The sequence below is a fragment of the Salarias fasciatus genome, chromosome 18 (genome assembly GCF_902148845.1).
Source record: "Salarias fasciatus chromosome 18, fSalaFa1.1, whole genome shotgun sequence".
Classification (NCBI taxonomy): domain Eukaryota; kingdom Metazoa; phylum Chordata; class Actinopteri; order Blenniiformes; family Blenniidae; genus Salarias; species Salarias fasciatus.
In genome coordinates, this window is record NC_043762.1 from 5,273,694 (window position 1) to 5,296,541 (window position 22,848).

Here is a 22,848-nt window from a genome sequence, read left to right on the forward strand (position 1 = left end):
GGTGGGTTGGTTGGTTGATTTTTTTTGACTGGTTGGTTTTTTGGTTGATTTCTTGGTTGGTTGGTTGACTGGTTGGTTAGTGGGTTGGTTGGTTTTTTGAATGGTTGGTTGTTTGGTTGGTTATAGGGCTGCCACGATTAGTCGATTAATCACGATTATGTCGACTATTAAAATCATCGACAACTAATTTAATAGTCGATGCGTCGGGGTTTTTTTTTTTTAATGTTTGTTTTTGTCTCGAAACTGCTGCGGTACCTTCCACTGCTGCGTCTGCCTCGCTGTATTTGACACACATGCGCAGTCGTGTCAGCCGCGACAACACCAGACTGGTGTCATGGCTACCCGGCAGCAGCGGAGCTCAAAAGTGTGGGAGCATTACAAGAAAACGTCAGAGAAAAGTGTGCAATGCAGTATCTGCCTTCCACGGCAGCACAACTGCGATGCATGAGCACCTGAAAAGGAAGCACGTCGTGGCTCGTGACAAAGATCAAGAGGGACCGTCGTCTCGGTAAGCTAATAATTAGGGATGTGCGATACCACTTTTTTTCAGACCGATACCAAGTACGAGTACTTCATCTTCAGTACTCACCGATACCGATACTTGCATACCGATACTTTATATACATAAAATGTAAAATAATGCAATGAGATTATTTTTGAAAATTAATTTTATTTCCAATAAAAAGGCAGCCCAGCCACTACGTTTAAGTCCAAAATAATAGTCTGAAAAATAAAACAAGCAACTCTGAGTTTGCACTTATTTAAATGAAATTAAGTGCAAGATAAAACAATTTCTCTGAGTTTTACACTTTACATAAACTAAGGTTTTTAAATGTACTAATTTTAATGATTTTTTTATGAACTAAAGTCAAAGATAGAAAAACCCCTGAGTTTAAAGAGTTGCTCGTGTTATTTGTGCTGCTCTCGGATCTCTGCTCTTCAGTGTCTCGGTCTTCTGCAGAGTTTGCCGTCGAGTTGCTGCCGGAGTTTTCTTTTTTCCAGCACAACAGCGTCAGACTCTCGTCCACAAGCTTCGCCCTGAGGTGTTTAAACAAATTACTAGTGGTAAATGAACAACATCGCGCACCTCCTTTAGCAATTTTAGCATTGCAGAGTTAACATTCTGCAAAGCTCGGCTCGTTTTCACTTGTATAAAAGAATTTCCACACCGGCGGAGTTTTGGTGAGACGAGCAGCCGTTCTGGATTCATCCTGTTGTCTCTGCTCTGGATGAGACTCATGGAGAAGTCAGCCCGCTGCAGTGTAGCCCTGCGCCTGTCAGCGCTCCAGAGAGGAGCTTCTTCCTCCTTCATGTTTGTCGGCAGCTTGCATCCCATTTGGTTGCACTACCGCCAACTGCTGGTGAGGAGGGCTTACTACGTGTGGGGTTTTCTTGCCGTGAGTATCGGCGGCTGGCATCGGTAGCCTTCACGAGTACCCGATACCTTGAAATAAGGCCAGTATCGGCCCGATACCGATACCTGGTATCGGTACTCGCACATCCCTACTAATAATGTTAGCATAGAGGGCTAACTTGCTGTTTACTCATAGCTGTCAACGTTAACATTAGCGGTGACGATTTGATTTATTAGCTGCCTTTAGCACACATTTCATGTTTTCTGTAACGTTCTAACAGTGATGTGTTTTAATAAGAAGTGATGTCAGGCTAATATTTTCTAATGTTACGTTTCAGAGCTTCACCCCATCGGAGCGGATTTTCTCCGCAGCAGAACATCTGCTTCAAAAAGAAAGCAAGCTTGTCTCCAACACATGTAGAAATGCTGACTTTCCTGAACAAGAGGCGTGTGTAGTTTGGGAGTATGTAGAGTGAGAGTGTAATAAAATTGTATACAGTTGAGCACTGAACACAAAATGCACTTTTGTTTTATTTGAGTCAGTGAGATGAAAACTTAAATAATTCCGTAGTTACAGGTGCCTCCCTCATTGTTGCTGTGCTTGATGCCAAACACAAATTAAGGAATAAAAAATTAACAAAGGATTTATTTTTGTGTTGTTTAGGCAAGTGCCTTTTCCGTATTTTACTCAAGTATTTGCACTTTATGGTACACAGTAATATTTCAATAAAGGTTTAATGAACTATCATCTGAATTGTCTTTATATTTATTTAGTATATACCTTAAACACTTAAAGCTGAAATATAATTACGCTTATATAAGAGCAGCTTCTTGGTGGTGCGATAAACTATGTTTTACATTTAATTTACATATGATGCGATTAGTCGACTAATCGAAAAAATAATTGGTGATTAGTCGACTACCAAAATAATCGTTTTTGGCAGCCCTAGTTGGTTAGTGGGTTTTTTGGGTTTATTGACTAGGTTAGTTAGAGGGTTTACTGGTTGGTTTTTTGGTTTTTGACCGGTTGGTTAGTTCATGACTGGTTGGTTCATTGGTCGGTTGATTTTTTCACAGGTTTGTTGGTTAGCCACCACCTCTGAGCCTGGTTCTGTCAAAGTTTCTTCCTTTTAAAAGGGAGTTTGTCCTGTCTACTGTTGCTTACGCTTTCCCATGTGGATCTCTTCGGTTTTCTCTGTAAAAGTGTCTTGAAATGACAATGTTGTAATTTGCACTTTATAAATAAAGCTGAATTGAATTGGTTAGTTAGTTAGTGGTTTTGTTGGTGTATTGACTGGTTGGATGGCTAGTGGGTAGGGTGGTTTCTTGACTGATTCCTTAGTGGGTTGGTTTATTTCCTGACTGGTTGGTTGGTTATTTGTTTTTTTGACTGGTTGGTTTGTTGGTTGGTTGGTTGGTTGGTCTACTCACTGGTTGGTTGTTGGTTGGTCAGTTGGTTAGTTGGTTGGCTTCTTGACTGGTTGAATGGTTAGTGGGTTGGTTGGTTTCTTGACTGGCTGGTTGCTTGGTGGGTTGTGTTGTTTCTTCACTGGTTTGTTGGTTTTTTGATTTCTTGACTAGTTGGTTGCATAGTTGGTTGGTTGGTTTCTTAACTGGGTGGTTGGTTGCTTGGTTGCTTGGTTGCTTGGTTGCTTGGTTTTTTGAGTAGTTGTTTGGTTGGTCAGCGGGTTGTTTGGTTTCTTAACTGGTTTGTTAATAGGTTGTTCGGTCGGTTGTTTGGTTAGTGGGTTGGTTTCTTGACTGATTAGTTGTTTAGTAGGTTGGTTGGTTTCTTCACTGGTTGGTTGCTTATTGGGTTGGTTGGTTTCTTGACTGCTTGGTTAGTTAGTGGGTTGGTTTCTTCACTGGTTGGTTTGTTAGTGGGTTGATTGCTTTCTTCACTGGTTGGTTGGTTGATTGGTTGGTTGGTTTCTTGTTTTTTTTTTTTTTTAGTTTCTTACAGGCATATTTCATCCACCTGTATGACAGGAAGTTGGACTGTACACTGTCATTCTGCCCTAACTCGTACGTGACCACGCCGACTGTGTTCGCTGGTAGGGAGGAATGTCCTAGTTATTGTCAATTTTGTATGGGTGAAGGAAATAATCGGGGTTACCAGAATCAGATATGATCCAACTTTTGACCTCCTCCACAATCAGTCTATAATGTTTTTGATCATGATATCAATTCCTGCTTCATTTCTGCTGGCTGTTAGCAGCCTTAGCTGCAGGTAGCGGCTGCTAACAGCCTTAGCTAAGAAACCAACTGTGGACGCTGTCTGTCCGACTGTCTGCCATCGCCATGACAACGGCTGCCTGTGAGCTCATCTTCCTTTCAGCAGAGCAGCTCAGAGCTGAATCCTGGTCAGGATTGCTTTTCTTCAATCTAAGTGTAAAATCCCACCGTGTGCAGGCGTGCAGTGTAATGAACTTCTCATGTGCTTAAAGAATGATGCAGGACGCACGGCGAGACAGCTGACAGCCCGTAATGTGTTTCCCAGCAGCCGCCCGGCGACCGGCACGCCGGCTGTGTCGCTCGTCGTAAACCCACAGGAAAATCGATGTGCGATAAGGAGCGGTGTTCAGGGGGAGCCCCCTCTGATTAATGCAGACTGTCAGCCACCATCATTAATGTGGTTCTGCTTTAAAGAAAGTCTGCCGAACGCTCCTCGTTTAGGAGGAGGAGGAGGAGGAGGAGGAGCAGTGGAAGGAGGAGGAGGAGGAGGAGAAGGAGGAGGAGGAGAAGGAGGAGGAGGAGGAGGAGCAGTGGAAGGAGGAGGAGGAGGAGAAGGAGGAGGAGGAGGAGGAGGTGCCGCAGAACAGGGATCAGTCTCTTTGAGGCTCTTAAATGATAATTACTAACTTAAACCAGAGCTGGTCTCTGGTCAGCTATGAGCTCTAGAACCTGGTCTCTTCTAAAACTGGTCTCTGATCCAGACCGTAACCTGATCCAGAGCTGGTCTGCGATCCAGACCATAATGATCTATGGTGATTTCATACCATTAAGGTAGAAGTTGCAGGACGCTTCTTAGAAACTTTGGTTGTTTGTGTGTGTGTGTGTGTGTGTGTGGTGTGTGTGTGTGTGTGTGTGTGTGTGTGTGTGTGTGTGTGTGTGTGTGTGTGTGTGTGTGTGGAGCATCAGAGTCAACAGTCAGTGTTTTCTCGTTGTGGAATGTTATTCTCGTTGTCGTGGTTTGATTGAAGCCGGGTGTGTGTTGCGTCTCCAGTCCACTGACTGTGTTTGTGAACCGCCGCCGGGAGTCCGGTCACATCTGGAGCCCGTGTGGTCAATCTGCTCTGTGATTGGACGCTCGTCCAGCAGACGTGAGCTCTCTTCACGGGGCTGCCGGGGCTGGAACCCAGTCCGCCCACTGCTCCACGGCGGCTGCGGTCCTGTGAGGGTTTGCGGCGCGTGGCGCGTGGCGTGTGGCGTGCGGCGTGCGGCGTGTGGTGTGTGGCGTGCGGCGTGCAGGAGGGGTGAACCTGCTGCCGGGTCCAGCTGAGGATTAGGCGATGGAGCTTTAACAGCCCGGCTAATGGAGGGACTTTATCTCAATACTTTGTTTTGTCACTCTCATTTCCCAAAGCTGTCCCTGGAGCCCGCCGCGCTGTGTGAGCGCCTCCGATCGGAGGCTCGGCAAGCAGCACAGAGCTGTGGAGCCCCCCCTCCCACACACACACACACACACACACACACACACACACATAATTGGCCCTGCTCTCATTGGCCTATGTTGTTCAGAGCAGCAGCTTTCAGGGCGGCTTCTGCCTCCACGTGTTTGTTTATTGTGTGTGTGTGTGTGTGTGTGTGTGTGTGTGTGTGTGTGTGTGTGTGTGTGTGTGTGTGTGTGTGTGTGTGTGTGTGTGTGTGTGTGTGTGTCAGACAGATAAAGAGCCCGCTCCATCTCGGGGAGTGTGTGGGTCCCCCGGGGGCCCCTGTGGCAGTAATGGCTGCTCCTGATTGCTCTGATACAGGTTAGAATATCGTCGTTAATGACGTGTAAAATGAGCAAGAAGAGCCTGACAGTTACAGATGGAGCCACTGCACAACCACACAACTGCTACACAACTGCTACACAACCACACAACTGCTGCACAGCTACACAACCACTGCACAACCACACAACTACTGCACAACTAAACAGCTATTGCACGACTACTACACAGCTACACAACTACTGCACAACTATTGCACCGTTACTGCACAACTAACCAACTGCACACATGCTACGCAACTACTGCACAACTACTGCACAACTACACAACCACACAACTACTGCACGACTACACAGCTTCTGCACAGCTACTTCTGAAGTATACAACTATAAAACATAGCTACACAACACCCATACAACTACAGGACTACTGCAGAACTACACAACTGCACAATGCAGCTAGACGCCACCTACACAATAACTACACAGATACTAGACAGTTGCACAGCTACTACAGAACTGCACAACTATTAAACACCTAAAAACACCTAAAACACCTAAAAAACTATGACACAACTACCGAGCAACTACACAACTACTGCACAACTACATAAATACACAACAGCTACACAGCTACGACCAATGCACAATAACCACATAGCTACACGACAATTACACACCTGCACAACAACTACACGTCTACAGAGCTACACAATTACACTACAACTACACAACTATACATCTACACAGCTACACAACAACTACATAAGTCTACACAATGACACAACTGCACAGCTGCACAAGACTACACTACAGCACCAAACTACACAAGTACACACCTAAGCAAGACCACACAACTACACAACTCTGCATAGCTACAAAACTACACAAGACCACATAACTGCACCACACAGCTAAACCACTACACAACACCACACAGCTACAGCTACACTACTTCGGAACTCTGTAAGTACAGCTGGATGATACTGCACAACTAGAACTACACAAGTACGCTCTCTGACTAGACAACAACACACAACAAGGCAATGCTACACAACCAACGCTTGGTTTCTGTGTGAGACGATGAGAAAGTGTCTGCAGACTCTGCTGAAGCAGGAAACTCTTTCTCCACTTCTTTATTGAAATGAAATTCTGGGGAAAGTTTGAGAGCGTAATCAGTCGCTGTGGGAGGTGAAAAAACATGAATTATTCTGAGACGGAACTGATCAAAACTCTAAACAGTCTTCTAAACTCCGAGGAAGGTGATTGTCTCTGCTGCGCTGTCACTAACCTGAACGTGAAGCTGAGCGTTAACGCGGACCTGGTCGACCCGTCCCGTTGTCATTAACCCGGTAAACCCGTCTCGTTAACGTTGACCTGGTGGAACAGATGTCGTCCGTCTGAGGTGGAAGCTTATGTGAGCATGTTAATGCTGTCAGTGGTGTGTGTGTGTGTGTGTGTGTGTGTGTGCATGTGTGCATATGTGCCCGTGTGCGTGCGTGCGTGCGTGTGTGCGTGCGCTCTTCAGTTTAAGGGAGCAGCCATGCGCAGCTTTTTTAATCTCCATAATGAAAGTGTTTTAATGCCTCCAATTTATTGTTTGGGCAGCCAACAGAATAATTAGCTTTGTTCAGGTTCTTAGAGAGATGGAAACAAACGAACAGTACAAGACAACACACCGTTCACCAGCTACAACCGTACACAACAACACACCGTCCACAAATTACAACAGTACAAAACGTCACACCGTTCACGAACTTTCATGTCCAGGATGGAGGCAGCAGAATGGAGGTCCGGCTGCTGTTTGGCAGCTGACAGATTTTCTCTTCCTCTTGCTAACATGCGTTCTTACTTTATTTTATTTATTTTGAGTACTGATACATCATATTGCTGGACCTGACAGGGGGGCAGAAAGACAGGTGGAGAGACGGAGAGTGAAACAAACAAGCGAACAGACAAGCAAACAACAAACAAACAAACAAAAAAACAGTGCAGAGGAGGAAGAGGGAGCAAAGATACGACGGTCTTTCAATTAATATCGACAATCGAGACGACCAGCTGCTGCACCTGCATGAAGATATGACAGGGGGCGTCCTACGGACTGAAAACAACACACTGTTAATGAAACATATCATACAAGACACCACACTGTTCACAAACGACAGCAGTACAAAACAACACACTGTCCACGGAGCACAGCAGACGGTCCTCCTCGGACCTGGAGAGACGTCGCAGCAGAACAGCAGATTTCATCACCTTCGGTTTTACTTGGAGTTGTCGTTTACTCAAACTTTTTGTGTGTGTGTGTGTGTGTGTGTGTGTGTGTGTGTGTGTGTGCATCTGTCTGTTTCTGTGTGTATCTATTTGCATGTGTGTCCCTCTGTGTGCGTGTGTGTAGATTTGTCTGTAAGTGTGCACGTGTCCGTGTCCCTCTGGTTGTGTGTGTTATTGTATGTCCATGCGCAAGGGTACATTTATCTGTGTGTGTGTCTATCCCTCTGTGTGTGTTTGAACGTGCGCGTGTGCATGTGTGTGTGTGTGTATTGATTGTGTGTGAGCTGCAGTCGATTCCACAAACTGGATCAGATAATTGAAGTTGCTGTCGAGCTAATTGGATTATCGCTTTCAGCCTGAAGAGACGCTCTCTGCCGCCGCCGCCGCCGCCGCTCACTGATCGCCACATTAACGGCGTCTTATCACATGTGGGCGAGCGGCGGCCATCGATCCCGATCACACCCGGTCACGTGACCTGTTCGGGCCCCGCGCTGAAATGCGCCCCCCGCTCCTGCAGGGGATTGTGGGAGATGCGGGGGACCTGCGGCATGTTTCTGATGTTAATGAGAGACATAATGAGGTAATTACAGCTGCTTGGGCTGTGAGCGCCAACACGCTGTACAGTGTGGAGTTAATGACGGAGGCAGGACGGCGTGGGTGGAACATATGTTGTGTCAGAGCGGCGCTCGGCTCCGACAGGTGACATTTTCATGAATCTGAGTGAAACAGTGAGCAAACGAAACACATTCAATTGTCTGCTGTATCCTGACGTGTGTGTGTGTGTGTGTGTGTGTGTGTGTGTGTGTGTGTGTGTGTGTGTGTGTGTGTGTGTGTGTGTGACGGACCTTTTTGAGGGTGAAGATTTGATTTTTGGGTTCGGGTTCGGGTTAGGTGTAGGGTTCGGGTTAGGCATTTATTTTTGATGGTTAGGGTACGGGGCTGGGAAATGCATTATGCCAATGAATGTCCTCACAACTATAGAAGAACAGACGTGAGCGTGTCCGTCTGCGTGCTGGGAGATTGTCTCAGTGGATTTGTTCCTATATCTTCTTGTCATTTCTAAATGTTTATAGAGCGTCTTCCTCTTCTAACATCAGATTACAGCAAATCTTCCTCCTGTAACATGTCCATAGAGCGATTACAATAATGCACGACTACTTGACTGAAATTGAGACAACGAGAATTGTATTATCAGTTCTGTTGAACATACCAAACACAATAAATTCCCTCTTGCTTGCCGACCAACAGAACAATCGTATAACATCTAGAAAGAAAAGGGAATAATAGACAAAGACATTAAAGTTAAAAGAGTAGTTAAAAGAGTGTGAACTAGAGTGCAGTAGTCGTTAGAGTTGTTCTGGCTATTCAACACCATTTAAATCTCCTCTGCGTGTGTTTTGATCTTCCAGAACCAGAGGACTCCTTTGAGTTTGTCATCGTGTCTTTGACGGGGCAGACGTGGAACTTCGAGGCCTCCACCTACGAGGAGCGGGAGCTGTGGGTCCAGGCCATCGAGAGCCAGATCTTCGCCAGTTTGCAGTCCTGTGAGAGCATCAAAAACAAGGTAGAGGAGGGCAAGACGGGGAGCAGCAGGGCTCCACAGGTGGCCTCAGAGCGACTGTGGTGTAATGTTCTGTGTGTTCGCGCTCTGCAAATTTAAGTGACAGAGCTTAAAATATGAAAGAAAAGTTCAATTAATAACAACAGATGATCCATATTGGCTTCGTGTTTCATCCAGCTAGACTTCCTGTTTCAGTTTTATCCAGCTTGACTTCCTGCTACAGCCATGTTGACTCGGCCTTGTCTTCCAGTCTCGGTTAGGAAGCCAAAGTGATGCCATGGCCATTCAGTCCATACGGAACGTGAGAGGGAACAGCTTCTGTGTGGACTGCGATGCCCCCAGTGAGTAAAACCGCCAACCTGACTTCATTTAAGTGGCTGAATTCACCTCTAACCTAACCGCACCTAACATCCACCTTAGCCTTCCTTCACTTATCGAGGCTCACAGTGATTTGACTTCTTTACCTGACTGAAGGTTATGAAACAGTGCAACCCACGGGACGATGCACGGCAGGGGCAGTCCTCTGCCGTGAGTCAAGGCTGACCGCAAACCTGGTTCTCAAGTTAAGGATGGGATGGTGGGGGGGCTAGTGAAAGGTCACGCTCTTGACCTTTGTCCCTCTGATCCCACTTCCCCCTGACAGATTTTATCCCTCCATCCTCTGTCGAGCATCAGCTGCCAGTTCTTCCAGTCTGGGGGCGTGACCAGCTGTCCAGCTTCTGGTGTGGTGGGGAGCGGTTGGCCTTCTTTTGTCCCGCTCAGATGAATGATGGCGTTAAGCTGCGTTCACGCCGAACGCGATTTTGCGTCAAAAATCGCGTCAATGCGAGAAGCTGAACGCACGTCAATTCTGAGGTCCGACGCTGAACAACGCGGGGCCAAAAGCCGCGTTCACACCGAATGCCTCAAACGCGTCGCGTCTGGTGGGAAGGCGGGGCTTCCGACCGTATTTCCTGCGTTAGCTTAGCATTATGGCTAACCCTGTTGAGCGGGTGGTTTGGCTTTATTTGCATAATAAAGACAAACAACGATGCCGTCGGCGGACAGTACACCATGCCTGGATGCACGATATTATCCACAGACGGTCAGAGTTTGGTGAGTTTCACTATTTGCTCCAGGAGCTGCGCCAGGATGAGTTCCCGCTCCCTGACCTACGTCACCATAGACGAGCTCTCTGATTGGTTTGCCGCAAAATCGTGATGCGTCAAAGTTCAGATTTCCCAACTTGAGCATCGGATGCAAAATCGCGCCGCCGATGCGTCAACGCCCCGACGCGCTGCGAAAACACGTCGCGTCTCGTCGCGGCTGGAACGCGCGTTCCCATTTCTTTTCAATTGTATTTTTATGCAAAATCGCGGAAAGCACTTGGCGGTGTGAACGCAGCTTTATAGTAGGACTGCTTGCTGCCGGGAGTTGATGGTCTCTTAAAGTCATCTGGAGTCTCACCCTGGATCAGTCAAGCCTGGTCCATGCTCCCCATGTCTCCGTGTCTGCATCTGCGATCCACCGATGCACACCCGCTTTCTCTCATGCTGCAGTCACAATGCTACAGGGCTCACGCGGTGCACGTTCCATGTATGCACGCTAATCCACGCATCCTCGGGGAGCTTTCCCGGCACTCCAAGGTGTTTATTCGCTCTTTTATTACAGATTATTTATAGTAAATGAAACACATACATTGTCAGTATATTATCTAGAGGTATCCCCGACTAAGAATTTCCATAGTCGAACCTGATTCGTCCGATCCTGCCAACTGATAGTCGAATCTATCATCTTGTTTGGCGGAGTGGGGGGAGCGCGGGGGGGGGGGGGGGGGGCTACGGAGCGTGCCTACATGGGGCGTCGGAGCAGCACAGCACAGAGCGGTGCTCACGGCACAAGGAGCGTCGGAGCTCCTGACACAACTTGCATTTGACTTTTTTTGGATCAACTTTTCCTTGTCTGAAGTTCTGGGTTTTTTTTCCCCCCCGACATTGTGAGCCTTTTAAAGTGAAGCCAAATCACCACCAAGATGCTGCTCTGTGACGGAGCTCTGCGCAAAATGGGATTGTGCCACTCACCATGGTGGTTCATTCACAAACACTAAATAGATAGAATATTGAATAAAACTACAAGTTAAGTAAATTTTTCCACAGTGTATTTGATAGGCTAACATGTATATCAAATAGGCTTTATATCATGTTTATTTGGTAAAAAAACCAAGCAATTCTATGTAAAATCAGTCATTCAGCACCCCCATACAGCTGGAATGGAATGGTCCTCGTTTAATAACCACATTTTTTCGATGCTTCGACTGCGTGATTGGCAGTCGAATCAGGCCCCTTCGAACGAATCATCAAATCGTCGACTATCTAAGGACACCCCTAATATTATCATTTAGTATTAGAGTTTATTTTGCCTTTTTCTGTTTCTGTTTGTTTCTGACCGCCACAGTGATCACTAGGTACTCTCACTTCTGGGGGCTGGCCTTCTCATCCCACCAGACAGTGTCTGCTCTCTCTGTCCATGAGTTTTTCTCAATCAGGATGTCTTTGTAGACTGAGCTACAGCCTGATGGCTTCACAGAGTCTCTTCAAAGTCAGCGTCCGTCATGATTGGTTTGCTGTGGTGCTCTGGCGCATGCATATACCGATGCAACGGGCGCGTACGTGCATTGCTGTCACAAAATTTGGGCTGCGCGCGTACGTCCACGGAGTGGTCCGTGTGAATTCTTGGGGACAGGAATTGATGACGATTTTTACGTCACAGCGGCCAATGCAGAACGTGCATCCACGCTTACATGGGCAGCGTGAACCAGGCTTTAGACTCTTTGGTGCGACTCATGAGATGCAGTTCAAGAACCCCTTTACCACAGAGGTCAGTCAGACAGTGTGCGACCCCGAGCCATTTCTTCACAGAAGTAGTCTTAGTTCACTCCATTTTCTCCACTGTTGTCATCGGGACCGGGTAGACTGTGAGGAGTCCATGTTGCAGACACCACATCTTCAGCCTCCCTCCAGTGAGGTCTTGATCTCCTGCCCTTTGGTGAAGTCCTGCATTAGTTGCTGTACGTGGTCTTTGTCCCTGAGGCTGGTGTTAAACCATCTGAACAGACTCTCAGCGGGTTGCTCAGACACCATTGGTCCTGGGTCGTCACCACAGCAGAACTTCACGTTCTTTAGCTCTTTCCTCACTATCGAGATGCTCCGTGACTCATTAGGCTTGCCTACTATCTGAGACATTTTGATGTTCTCCTGCTGCGTTGTAAGTCACCGCCGGGTACATGGCACACTGTGGTCAGAGTGGTCATGTATCAGTGTTTGCTCGGATAGCTGGAAGGTGGATTCTGTTCTTGGTTCACTCGGCCCCCCGCCACCCATCTGGAGGCCCTGATGACGACCTCCTTTGTAAAGGCCCAGAGTGAGACTGTACCACAGCCATGATGTCCTCCTCCACACTCTGCCAGGATGCTGTTAAGCACCGCTGCAGGAGCATGGAAGGAGTTGACTTCTATTTTAGGTCATGGGGAACTGATCCAAAGGCTTTAGCAAGGTCGAGAAAGATGACCGCCGCTGTGCTGTCATGCTGAACAAGATTTTCCTTCAGCGTTGAGAAGTCGAGGTCAGACTTGGCTGACGCTTGTCACGTCCTTCTCTCTGGGAATTAGCCCCCTCCAGCCCTCCACCGTGCCTTAGGTATTATCCCCTTTTACCACACTATTATGAGTCTCCAAACGAGAGAACCTGCTCGTCATGCCATCTCTCATCTTGGTGGATGTTTTCTAGATGGTCTTCCACCACCTTCCACCTAGGTGTGTTTCTGGTGTTTTTGAGGTTAAAGTCTGGACCGGGAATTGAGGAGTCGTGTTTTCTTAAGCGTTTTGATTTGTTTATGAAGTGAAACCGTTAACCTCGAAGCCCCACACAGTAACTCAGCAGTCCCTCTGCAGTCCCTCCTCACTACCTCACAGTAGAGCTGGGCGATATACTGAGTTAATTCGATTAATTCAATTCTATTTTTTCAATCGATGTGAAAAAAATGAAATTTCAACATCGAGTTTAATGTTTTCTGTCCCTCCGCCATTTTGACCGGGCGCGTGTAATACACACAGTCGCCACACCAGGAGGACTGGCGCTGTAGCACAGACTACTGTCAACTTTCTCTTACAAATGAGAAGAGTTGTATCTTCCTGCCCCCAGCCGGGGACAGAGAATGCACGGTCCTGCCCGGGATTCAGCGCTCTCCCCCAGCGATCCCGGCCTGATCTCCCCCGGCGACCCGAGAATCCCAAACCATGCTCGTGCAGAGCGTCATAAGAGCGCAGATGCCCACGGCGCTTTTTACGGTGAAACACGGTCCATTCCTCATCTTTTGCCGTAATGCATTAGGCCAAATTATCAGAAAAATAAAAAGGAAAAGGCTGATATACGGCACAAAGTGAAATAAAGAGCGCAAATATGATAAAAGTGAAAATGAAACTTAAATCGTGTGTTTTGTCGGCGCTTAAATTTGATCTGTGTGGGATTTTTTTTATAAATTGTTTATTTCTTCTCCAGTTTTCCTTTGATTTATTTATTTCAAAGCAATGCCCATGCAAGTGTTTTTGTTAAAATTACCTCAGTAATAACTAGGGATGCACGATATTGTTTTTTTGCCGATATCCGATATGCCGATATATCGAAACCCCCTTTTGGCCGAAACCGATACTGATACTGATAATCACAAGGATTTTTTTTTTTCACTGTAAAGAAAGCGAAGTCTCTCCTGTACTGGAATTTACATGTTACTCTTATTGTGACAGTCCCATTTGTTTAAGAAACACACATAAAACAAGACAAAAAAAACTTTTGATTTTACCACAAATAAGAAATTTATTATTTTTTCAAGCTCAAGACATTCAGTATTGAAATACAGAAAAATAATTTCTTTAGATCACTTGAACTTTAAATGTACAATGCTTATTTAAACATAACCAAGTTGCATTTGACTATAGAGCTACTGTAACAACCTGGTGACCAGAGTTGGGTATGTAACCACAAGTAACCACGGAGCACAGCTTCACGGAGCACTTTGCAGTAACGAGTAGTGTAACTTCTTTACTATTTCCATGGAGTAATCAAGTAGTGTAAGGCATTACTTTTTTCAAAAGTAACGAGTAACGGGTAACTCTTTACTTTTTTGAGTAACAGACCCCAACTCTGCTGGTGACAGACACAGAGCTCTGCAGTGCAAATAAATGAAGCACTACATTTTATTTAAAGGAGCACAGCGCAGTTTGCTCATTTTATGCGAAACACCGACCCCTGCAGGCCTTAGGCGTAACTGTAGCTTAGTGAAAAGCTCGTGTCTGTGGCTTGTGCCCATGCACGTGCACAGAAGAGGGGAACTCCTTCCTCGCTCTTTTAGCAGCGCTCGAGTAAAATGTAAGTTTCTTTTGCCTTGTGGGGTCTGTGCTGGAGTTGTGGCAGTGCTAGAAGCCGGTCTTTTCTTACTTTCTGGAAGCTCCATCCTCAGCACTGCTCAGTTGTTGCTGCTAAGCGTCTGGCGGAGTAATGGCAGACAAATCGAAACTTAAAGGTGCATTAAGGAGTTTTACAACCTTAAAAATACTTATTTTCCACCATAAATATGTTACACATTTTTAATGCTGTGTACAATGTGCCCTGACATATTCATTACAAATACCTCTAACAGCGCTGAATTGTCACTTGAAAGATGCAGTGCCGGTCCGGCACCAGCATTTTTTTGGGGAGAATTTGAGAGGAATGATGTAATGCGCGCTCCGGCTTGTTAAGTTTCGATTTGTCCGCCATTACTCCGCCAGATGCTTAGTGAGCAACAACTGAGCAGGATCTTCCAGAAAGTAAGAAAAGACTGGCTTCTAGCACTGCCACAGCTCCACACAGACTCCACCAGGTAAAAGAAACTTAAATCTTACTTGAGCGCTACTAAACGAGCGAAGACGGCGTTCCCCTCTTCCGTGCACGCGAGCCACAGGGACAAGTTTTTTACTAAGCTGCATTACGCCCAAGGCCTGCAGGGGGCGCTGTTTCGCTTAAAACGTGCAAACTCCTTAAGGCACCTTTAAGGATTACCAGGCCAGCGGGAGCGCGCATTACGTCAAGCTCAGAGCGATTCGTACCCGAATCACTCATATTGCTGTGCCTTCAGTGCCCTGCACAGGAAAATAGGAGCGACTGCGATCTTGCAAAAATAGCTCTTGCTGCCCATCAGGCAAAGGTGAAAACGTGTGTGGGTGTGAATAATTGAAAATTTTATATTTAACACTGCGCTTTGCCCCTTTAAGGAGCTTTTCCGGATTGAAAACAATAATAATCCTAACTGAACAGCCGACTTGCAGGGTGTCTCCCTGAAATAATACTAACAAAGTGCTTTAACAAAAAACAAGCAGTGCAAACATTTAAAGTAGCCAGCTCAGACCTAAAATTCCAGTCCATTTCAGTATCAGGAATGAGGATAAAGAACAAAACCATTTCAATGAAAAACTTTTTTTTTTTTTTGGCGCACTATGTATGGATGTCACCACGCTCGCCCAATTACTACGTCACCTTATCAGCTGTGAATTTCGGCAGAAATTTTCATATCTGCCAATACTGATAAACGTGTTTTTAAGCTTTTATCAGCCGATACCGATATTTTGCCGATAATATCGTGCATCCCTAGTAATAACTATATTGCCTATTTAGTTAAATGCTGGTGTTTTGGCATTCAGTAAAAGATCCTATTTTTGAAAAATGTTTAATTGTGTTTCTTCACACAGAAAAAAAAAATCGATTAAAATCGTTTATCGGGTTTCAAGCAACAAACATCAAGATTTATTTTTGTGGCTATATCGCCCAGCCCTACCTCACAGTCCCTTTACAGTTCCTCTACATTCCCTCCACACTCCCTGTCAGTTCTGACCTGGTCTCCCTCTCCCTATCCAGACCCGGACTGGGCCAGTTTGAACCTGGGAGCCCTGATGTGCATCGAGTGCTCCGGAATCCACCGGAACCTGGGAACCCACTTGTCCCGCGTGCGTTCTCTGGACCTGGACGACTGGCCGCTGGAGCTCAGCACCGTCATGACGGCCATCGGCAATGCCGTGGCCAACAGCGTGTGGGAGGCCGGCGTGGAGGGCTACAGCAAGCCGGGCAGCGACAGCAGCAGGTCAGAGGTCACCGCCTGAGGACACGCATACGCACACACACACACACACACTTCACTCTTCATTACAAAGTAGTAGATGAAGTGAAACATGAAGAGAGAACTGTCCCATGGGGGGTGAATGAGTGCTGGACTCTGATGTTCTTATACAGCTGACCCCCCCCTCCCCCCCCCACCGGGGCCTGATCTGGTGGGATTGTTTATCTCGTGTTGACAGGTGAGCGCCGGCGTCCCGCTCTGACTAATGACCTGCTGTGTGGCTGTGCAGGTAATTAAGCCCACCATTACAGCCGAAGCCTCCCCGAGAGCCGGGCCCCGGGCCCCCGGCCCCCCGTCACATATCCATCAGCCGGGCCGGGTCATCACTCCGCCTGTCTGTCGGCTCGCGCGGCGTTACCTCCACCTGAGCATCAACGTCTCACACACACACACACACACACACACACACTGACACACAGCTCCACCCTGCTCCGGCTTTACACCACCCTGTTCTGTAGACGGAGCTGCGACTCCGCCGTCAGGTGACGGGGGTTCTCTGGGCGATGCGTTCAGGTGCTTTAATTGCGTCACGTCGTCGACGCGCGGCGGCTCGGCGGCGCCGCCCAGCACTCACGCGCTAAACATTAGTGACAGATCATCTGAACGAGTCAGTGAACCGCCGGCGCTGATGGAACGTCTCCTGCTCGGCCAGGTTCTCACATCCATCCCCGGCGTTGGTTTACATCCTGACGCTCTGCATCCGGAGAGCTTATAGATTTGTCCTACGCAGATCTGCACAGCCGGGAAATTACTGCTGCACGCCACAGACGTGATGGGAGGCTGGTGTGTGCGTGTGTGTGTGAATCCAGAGGAAATGTTGATGAGCAGCTGAACGCTGAGCTCAGGATACTGAAGTCCTGTTAGATTCCAGTGATTCTCCAAGCAAACAGCAGAAAGCTCCTGGTTTTGAGCCAAACAGACGGAACAGGCTCAGAATAAAGAGCCTCCTGACACTGGAGACACGCAAGAGAACAATCAGTGAATAAAATCGACAGGTTAAAAGGAGACGGTGGTTCAAAACCTGATTAAGATCTTGAGCCTGAGAGTGAGAGTGTGAGAGTGAGAGGAGTGTGTGAGAGTGAGCATTCTCTGCTTTCCCTTCTGGCTGTTTCTGGGATCCATGGTGACACCGAATTACAGAAAAATACAAACAGTTTTAAAACAGCTTTATTTCAGGTTTGTTTCTCAAAAACATGTGAAAGAAGGAATCGTGGAAGTGTTGGAGGAATTGAAGGAGGAGGAGGAGGAAGAGATGAGGGAGAAAAAGGAGGAGGAAGAGGAAGAGGAGGAGAAGCTGAGCTCAGAGTGAATGTTAGAAGTCAGCAGCTCACATCATTTCATTATCACCAACCAGTCACTGTTTCACAACTCTGACAGAACACACACACACACACACACACACACACACACACACCCACACACACACACACGCGCGCACACAGTAACACAAGAAGGGGTCCAATTACACAAACACACACAGATAAGAGACACAAATCGACACAACAATACACTCAGTGTTTCTCTCGACTCCCACACCCACACACACACACCCACACACACACACACACCCACACACACACACACACACACACACACACACACACACACACACACACACACACACACACACACATGCACGCACACAGACAGAGACAGGTCTCATTTGGTGAGATGTCCCGGAGCATGCTGGGAAGTGGACGGCTATCCCTCACTGGCGTCCTCTCACTGTCAGGCCGGGTGGCTGCGGCGCGCCGCCGGCCAGCAGCAGGTAATGATAGGTCTGATGAGAGCGCCACTTTGTTTCAGAAATAATTTGTGGCTCCTGCCGCCTGCAGGCGGAGCGCTAATAAAAATGAATCACACCGCTAACCTCGGAGAGCCTGGCCCCGCCCCCTGCCGCCGCTTTAACCCCCGCCGCTCCGGAGCAGAGTCCAGCCACAGGAGGAGGAGGAGGAGGAGGAGGAGGAGGAGGAGGAGGAGGAACATGCAGCATCTTCAGTGCTCGGCCCCCGCTTCCCCCTGCCGGGCCCCCGCCTCCCCCTGCCGGGCCCCCGCCTCCCCCTGCCGGGCCCCCGCCCTCGCTCTGCCACAGCCGACCAGGCTGGAGGTGAGGATGGAGACTGGGGGGTCCCGGAGGCCAGAGGGGACCAGGCCCAGACTGCTGGACTCTGAAGGCTGGGTCTACATCTTGATGCACATCCGGAGAAAGTCCTGGTCCTCTGAAGACTTCCCGGTAACAAAGACCACTTCGGGACTGTTGCCCTGACGACCTGAGGAGGACCATGGAGACCTGGGACTCCCGGTGACCCCCTGCGGCCGGTGGACGGGGTGGATGATCTGGACCGCAGCTGGACAAGGATGGGGACAACAACTGAGACAGGGACAACAACAGGGATGGAGACAACAGCAGAGACGAGGACGGGGACAACAACAGGCACGTGGACCGGGACAAGGATGAGGAGGACAACATAGACAAGGACAACAAAAAAGGATGGGGTCAACAATGGAGACGAGGACTGGAACAGCAACAGGCCCAAGGATGGGGACAGCGACAAGGACGGCGCTGGAGACACCAACAGAGACAGGGATGGGGACAGGGACAAGGACGGGGGCAACAACAGTGATGGGGACAAGGATGGGGACAACATAAGAGAAAAAGACAGGTATAACAACAGGCATAAAGATGAGGACAAGGACATTGACAGAGACAAGGACAGGCACAACAACAGGGATGAGAAAAACAGTCAAGACAATGACAGGGACAACAACATAGACAAGGACGGAGACAACAGTGGAGACAAGGACATACACAAGGAAGGGGCCAACAACAGGCACAAGGACGGGACAAAGACAGGGACAAGGACAGGGATGACAACAATAGAGACAAGGATTGGGGCAACAACAAAGATAAGGACGAGGATGGGGACGACAACAGAGACTGGGACAATTACAAGAATGAGGACAGGAAGGGACTCAGTAAACGAAGAGAGTGAGTCCTGTCCTGAACTGTCCACTGATTTTAGTTCAGAGCAGAAGTTCCTCAGAATTCTTTACTTTAAATGTTCCATTCAGTTCACTGGAGGCTCACTTCCTCCACCTCCAGACTATTTTAACATCCAGATTACAGAGCATCTTCCCCCTCGAACATCCAGATTATTCAGCTTCTTGTCTGACCCACCCAGCACTGACAGCTCAGTTAATTTCATCCGAACACTACAATGTTCACTGTACAGTAAAGGAAGTTTCCATTTTTTCCTTAACTAGACCAACTCTGATCCTTTTTTCAGCAGTTAGTGACGTTGAACAGTTTTATTTTCAACTTCTTGCGAAGCTTTGCTCCTGATGCCCTCTATTAATCTTAAGACCTCTCAAACTCACAGTCTCCTCCGTGACTGTCACATTTCATATCAATATAGAGGGATGATTTGTTGACCAACACGGCGGATGCACAAGCAGCTTGACTGCAGACGGAGCTGCCCCACTTCCCAGTTGTTGTTCGTCTGGTTATGTGGTGTCTGCCTTCTGCAATAGTTTATCACCCAGTGACAAAATCAGTTCTGCTGCTCAATGAACGTTGATGAATCAGATATCTTAATGAGCCGTAGGCGTCAGATGCAGCTGAGTGGATAACGGAGAAGCAATGGCCACGTTTCAGAGACATCCATTCTTACCTTTTGTGCTTTAGAGTTATGATGCTCATAAACGACAAACAACCCTGTACCGTGGAAGACCACTCGCTGGTGACTTGGTTGTATGCAAACGTGTGTGTGTATAGATTACTTATTGATTAAATATGATGTACCGCTGCTGGTTCTGCTGTCGTCCTGATCAATATCCTCCCACATGGTTCCTACCGCAGCCTCCAGGACATTACACCGTCCAGCCGTTCCAGAGAAAGACAAACTGTTGTGAGAGAAAGGCGCTCGGCTGACTCTGCTGCTCGTGTTACTGCTCCGTGCTAACAGAGATGTATGAAGGGGTGCGAGTCGATGTTTTCTATAAAACTTGCACATTTTGTTGTTTGTGTCACTGACAGAAGATCGCTGCTCTTCCTGCTGCAGACATGAGCAGTAGAGCGAGGAGTGACGGACACTGATCATCCCTCTGTAGTGAAGGGGAGGAATGGTGGCAGGGAGGAGGAGGAGGAGGAGGAGGAGGAGGAGGAGGAAGTTCTTGGGGTTCGACCAGCCTGAATAGACTTGACAGAGGGGGGTGGGCAACTTGTTTGGAGTCATTCCTATGCAGTATGCAGCTTCACTTCCACCAACGGAGGGGGCTGGAGGGCCTCCAACCATCAAAGGTTGCTATGGGCCAGAAATGAAGCTGCGGCACAGTAAAACTGACCTCCTGTGGTCAAAGTGCTTCCTCTGCTCCTGCAGAAGGAGGTATAGGAGGAGGAGGAGGAGGAGGAAGAGGGGGAGGCCCTTCCTGTCGGCTCCAGCACCTCAGAGATATTGTGGATCTGCTCCGTGGCGCCGCGGCTTCTCCGTGTTTGTGGGAGGAAGAGCGTCTGTCTCACATCCTGGGAACTCCTTGTTGGATGAGTTTGTTGGAAGTGAGGAGAGGAGGAGCAGGTTGTCGTCCCTCCTCTTGCTCCTCCTGTGGCCCACTGCTCTTCTATCAGCCTCGTTGTGATTGGTGGAGGCTTTGGCCCCGCCCCCTATTGACTCCTGTTGGTCTTTTGTGCTTCAGGCTTGACTAATTGAGGCTGTTTGTCCGTCTTTGTGTGGAGGCGCTCATGTGTTTGTGGCGCTGTGGGCTGTTCAGGAGAATCATTCTGCCATTTGCCACTTAATTAAGTAGGTCTGAGGGTGGAGGGCAGAGGGGCGGAGCTGCGAGAGGACGCCACTTCACTCCAGCTGTGAGAGGACGCCGCTGGACTCCAGCTGTGAGAGGACAGCTTCCTCCAGCCGCTGGACAGGCTTCATGCTGTCCACAGAGTCTCAGTAGTCAGAAGCAAAGCGCCATGACTCTCAGGACCGGTTCACAGGGTTTCCTCGTCAAGTCAACATGTAAAACTGGAGACTCCTGTTAAACACCTGGAAGACTGCAGAACACTGGAGGAGGTTCTACTGAAGTGAGATTTGTGTTTTGAGGAACTTTTGTCTTTTTGTCACTCTCTGGAAACACCAAAAGGTCAGCATGTTCTGGCTGTCGGCTCTGATTTTGTCTCATGTTCTGATGACAGCTCGACGTTCCTCAGTGAGATGAGTTCCAGCAGGATGACATTCTTGAGAAGAGCAGCAGAGCAATTTGAGATCAGTGTTTAAACTCAGCTGCTTGTTTTGGTGAAAACAACTGAAAGGAGGTTTTTGAAACAGCCATCACCTCAGCAACACACACACACAGCACAAGTATGCAAACCTGTGTGTGTGTGTGTGTGTGTGTGTGTGTGTGTGTGTGTGTGTGTGTGTGTGTGTGTGTGTGTGTGTGTGTGTGTGTGTGTGTGTGTGTGTGTGTGTGTGAGATGTTGCTGAAGTCGGTCTCTCTTTGGATTTTTTTCTGCTTTGCAAACACCCGGGGGTTTCGAACCGGTTCACCTTGTCTCACTGAGGCTCACGGTGTCATTCAGGTCCGGTGAACACTGCAGCAGCACTGAGGGAGCAGGTCCCGGTTCTGGTTCTGCTCTGGTCCTGCTGGACTCCGAGCTGCAGACATCAGAGCTGGACGTCTGATGGAGGTGTGACACCGCCAGATGGAGGCGGCAGTGCTTTAGTGGATGGTCGTCCAGCGAGCCCTTCCTTGTCCTCACCTCGGCTTCCCGCTTCAGTTTTGTGTCGGCCGTGGTTAATGAGAGCGCCGGTCCGGCGGCCGGGCGGGCTGCCAGTCCCCCCCCCAGAAGACGGACTGCCGGCTGAAGTGCAGCTGGCAGCTGACATATGAGGCTGAACACGGCGGCAGTGACTCCGGCTGTGAGGGCGCTAATGGAGAGCTGTGAGTACAGCTCACAGGAACCAGGGGGCCGGCAGGAACCAGGGGGACCAGCAGGAACCAGGGGGACCAGCAGGAACCAGCAGGAGCCAGCAGGAACCAGGGGGACCAGCAGGAACCAGCAGGAACCAGCAGGAACCAGGGGGACCAGCAGGAACCAGCAAGAACCAGCAGGAACCAGGGGGACCAGCAGGAACCAGCAGGAACCAGGGGGACCAGCAGGAACCAGCAAGAACCAGCAGGAACCAGGGGGACCAGCAGGAACCAGGGGGACCAGCAGGAACCAGCAGGAACCAGGGGGACCAGCAAGAACCAGCAGGAACCAGGGGGACCGGCAGTAACCAGGGGGACCAGCAGGAACCAGGGGGACCAGCAGGAACCAGCAGGAACCAGGGGGACCAGCAAGAACCAGCAGGAACCAGGGGGACCAGCAGGAACCAGGGGGACCAGCAGGAACCAGGGGGACCAGCAGGAACCAGCAGGAACCAGGGGGACCAGCAAGAACCAGCAGGAACCAGGGGGACCAGCAGGAACCAGGGGGACCAGCAGGAACCAGCAGGAACCAGGGGGACCAGCAAGAACCAGCAGGAACCAGGGGGACCGGCAGTA

The 22,848-nt window shown here is 48.7% G+C and overlaps 1 protein-coding gene across 1 annotated transcript in view; it reads left to right on the forward strand.

Annotated features, from left to right (window-relative positions):
• Window positions 1-22,848, forward strand: part of agap3 (ArfGAP with GTPase domain, ankyrin repeat and PH domain 3) — a 104,011-nt gene that overhangs the window by 68,793 nt on the left and 12,370 nt on the right. Inside the window, exons 14-16 of the mRNA XM_030114722.1 lie at window positions 8,972-9,126; window positions 9,374-9,464; window positions 16,050-16,272. Coding sequence (XP_029970582.1) covers window positions 8,972-9,126; window positions 9,374-9,464; window positions 16,050-16,272 — 469 coding nt within the window. The remainder of the gene's footprint in view (window positions 1-8,971; window positions 9,127-9,373; window positions 9,465-16,049; window positions 16,273-22,848) is intronic.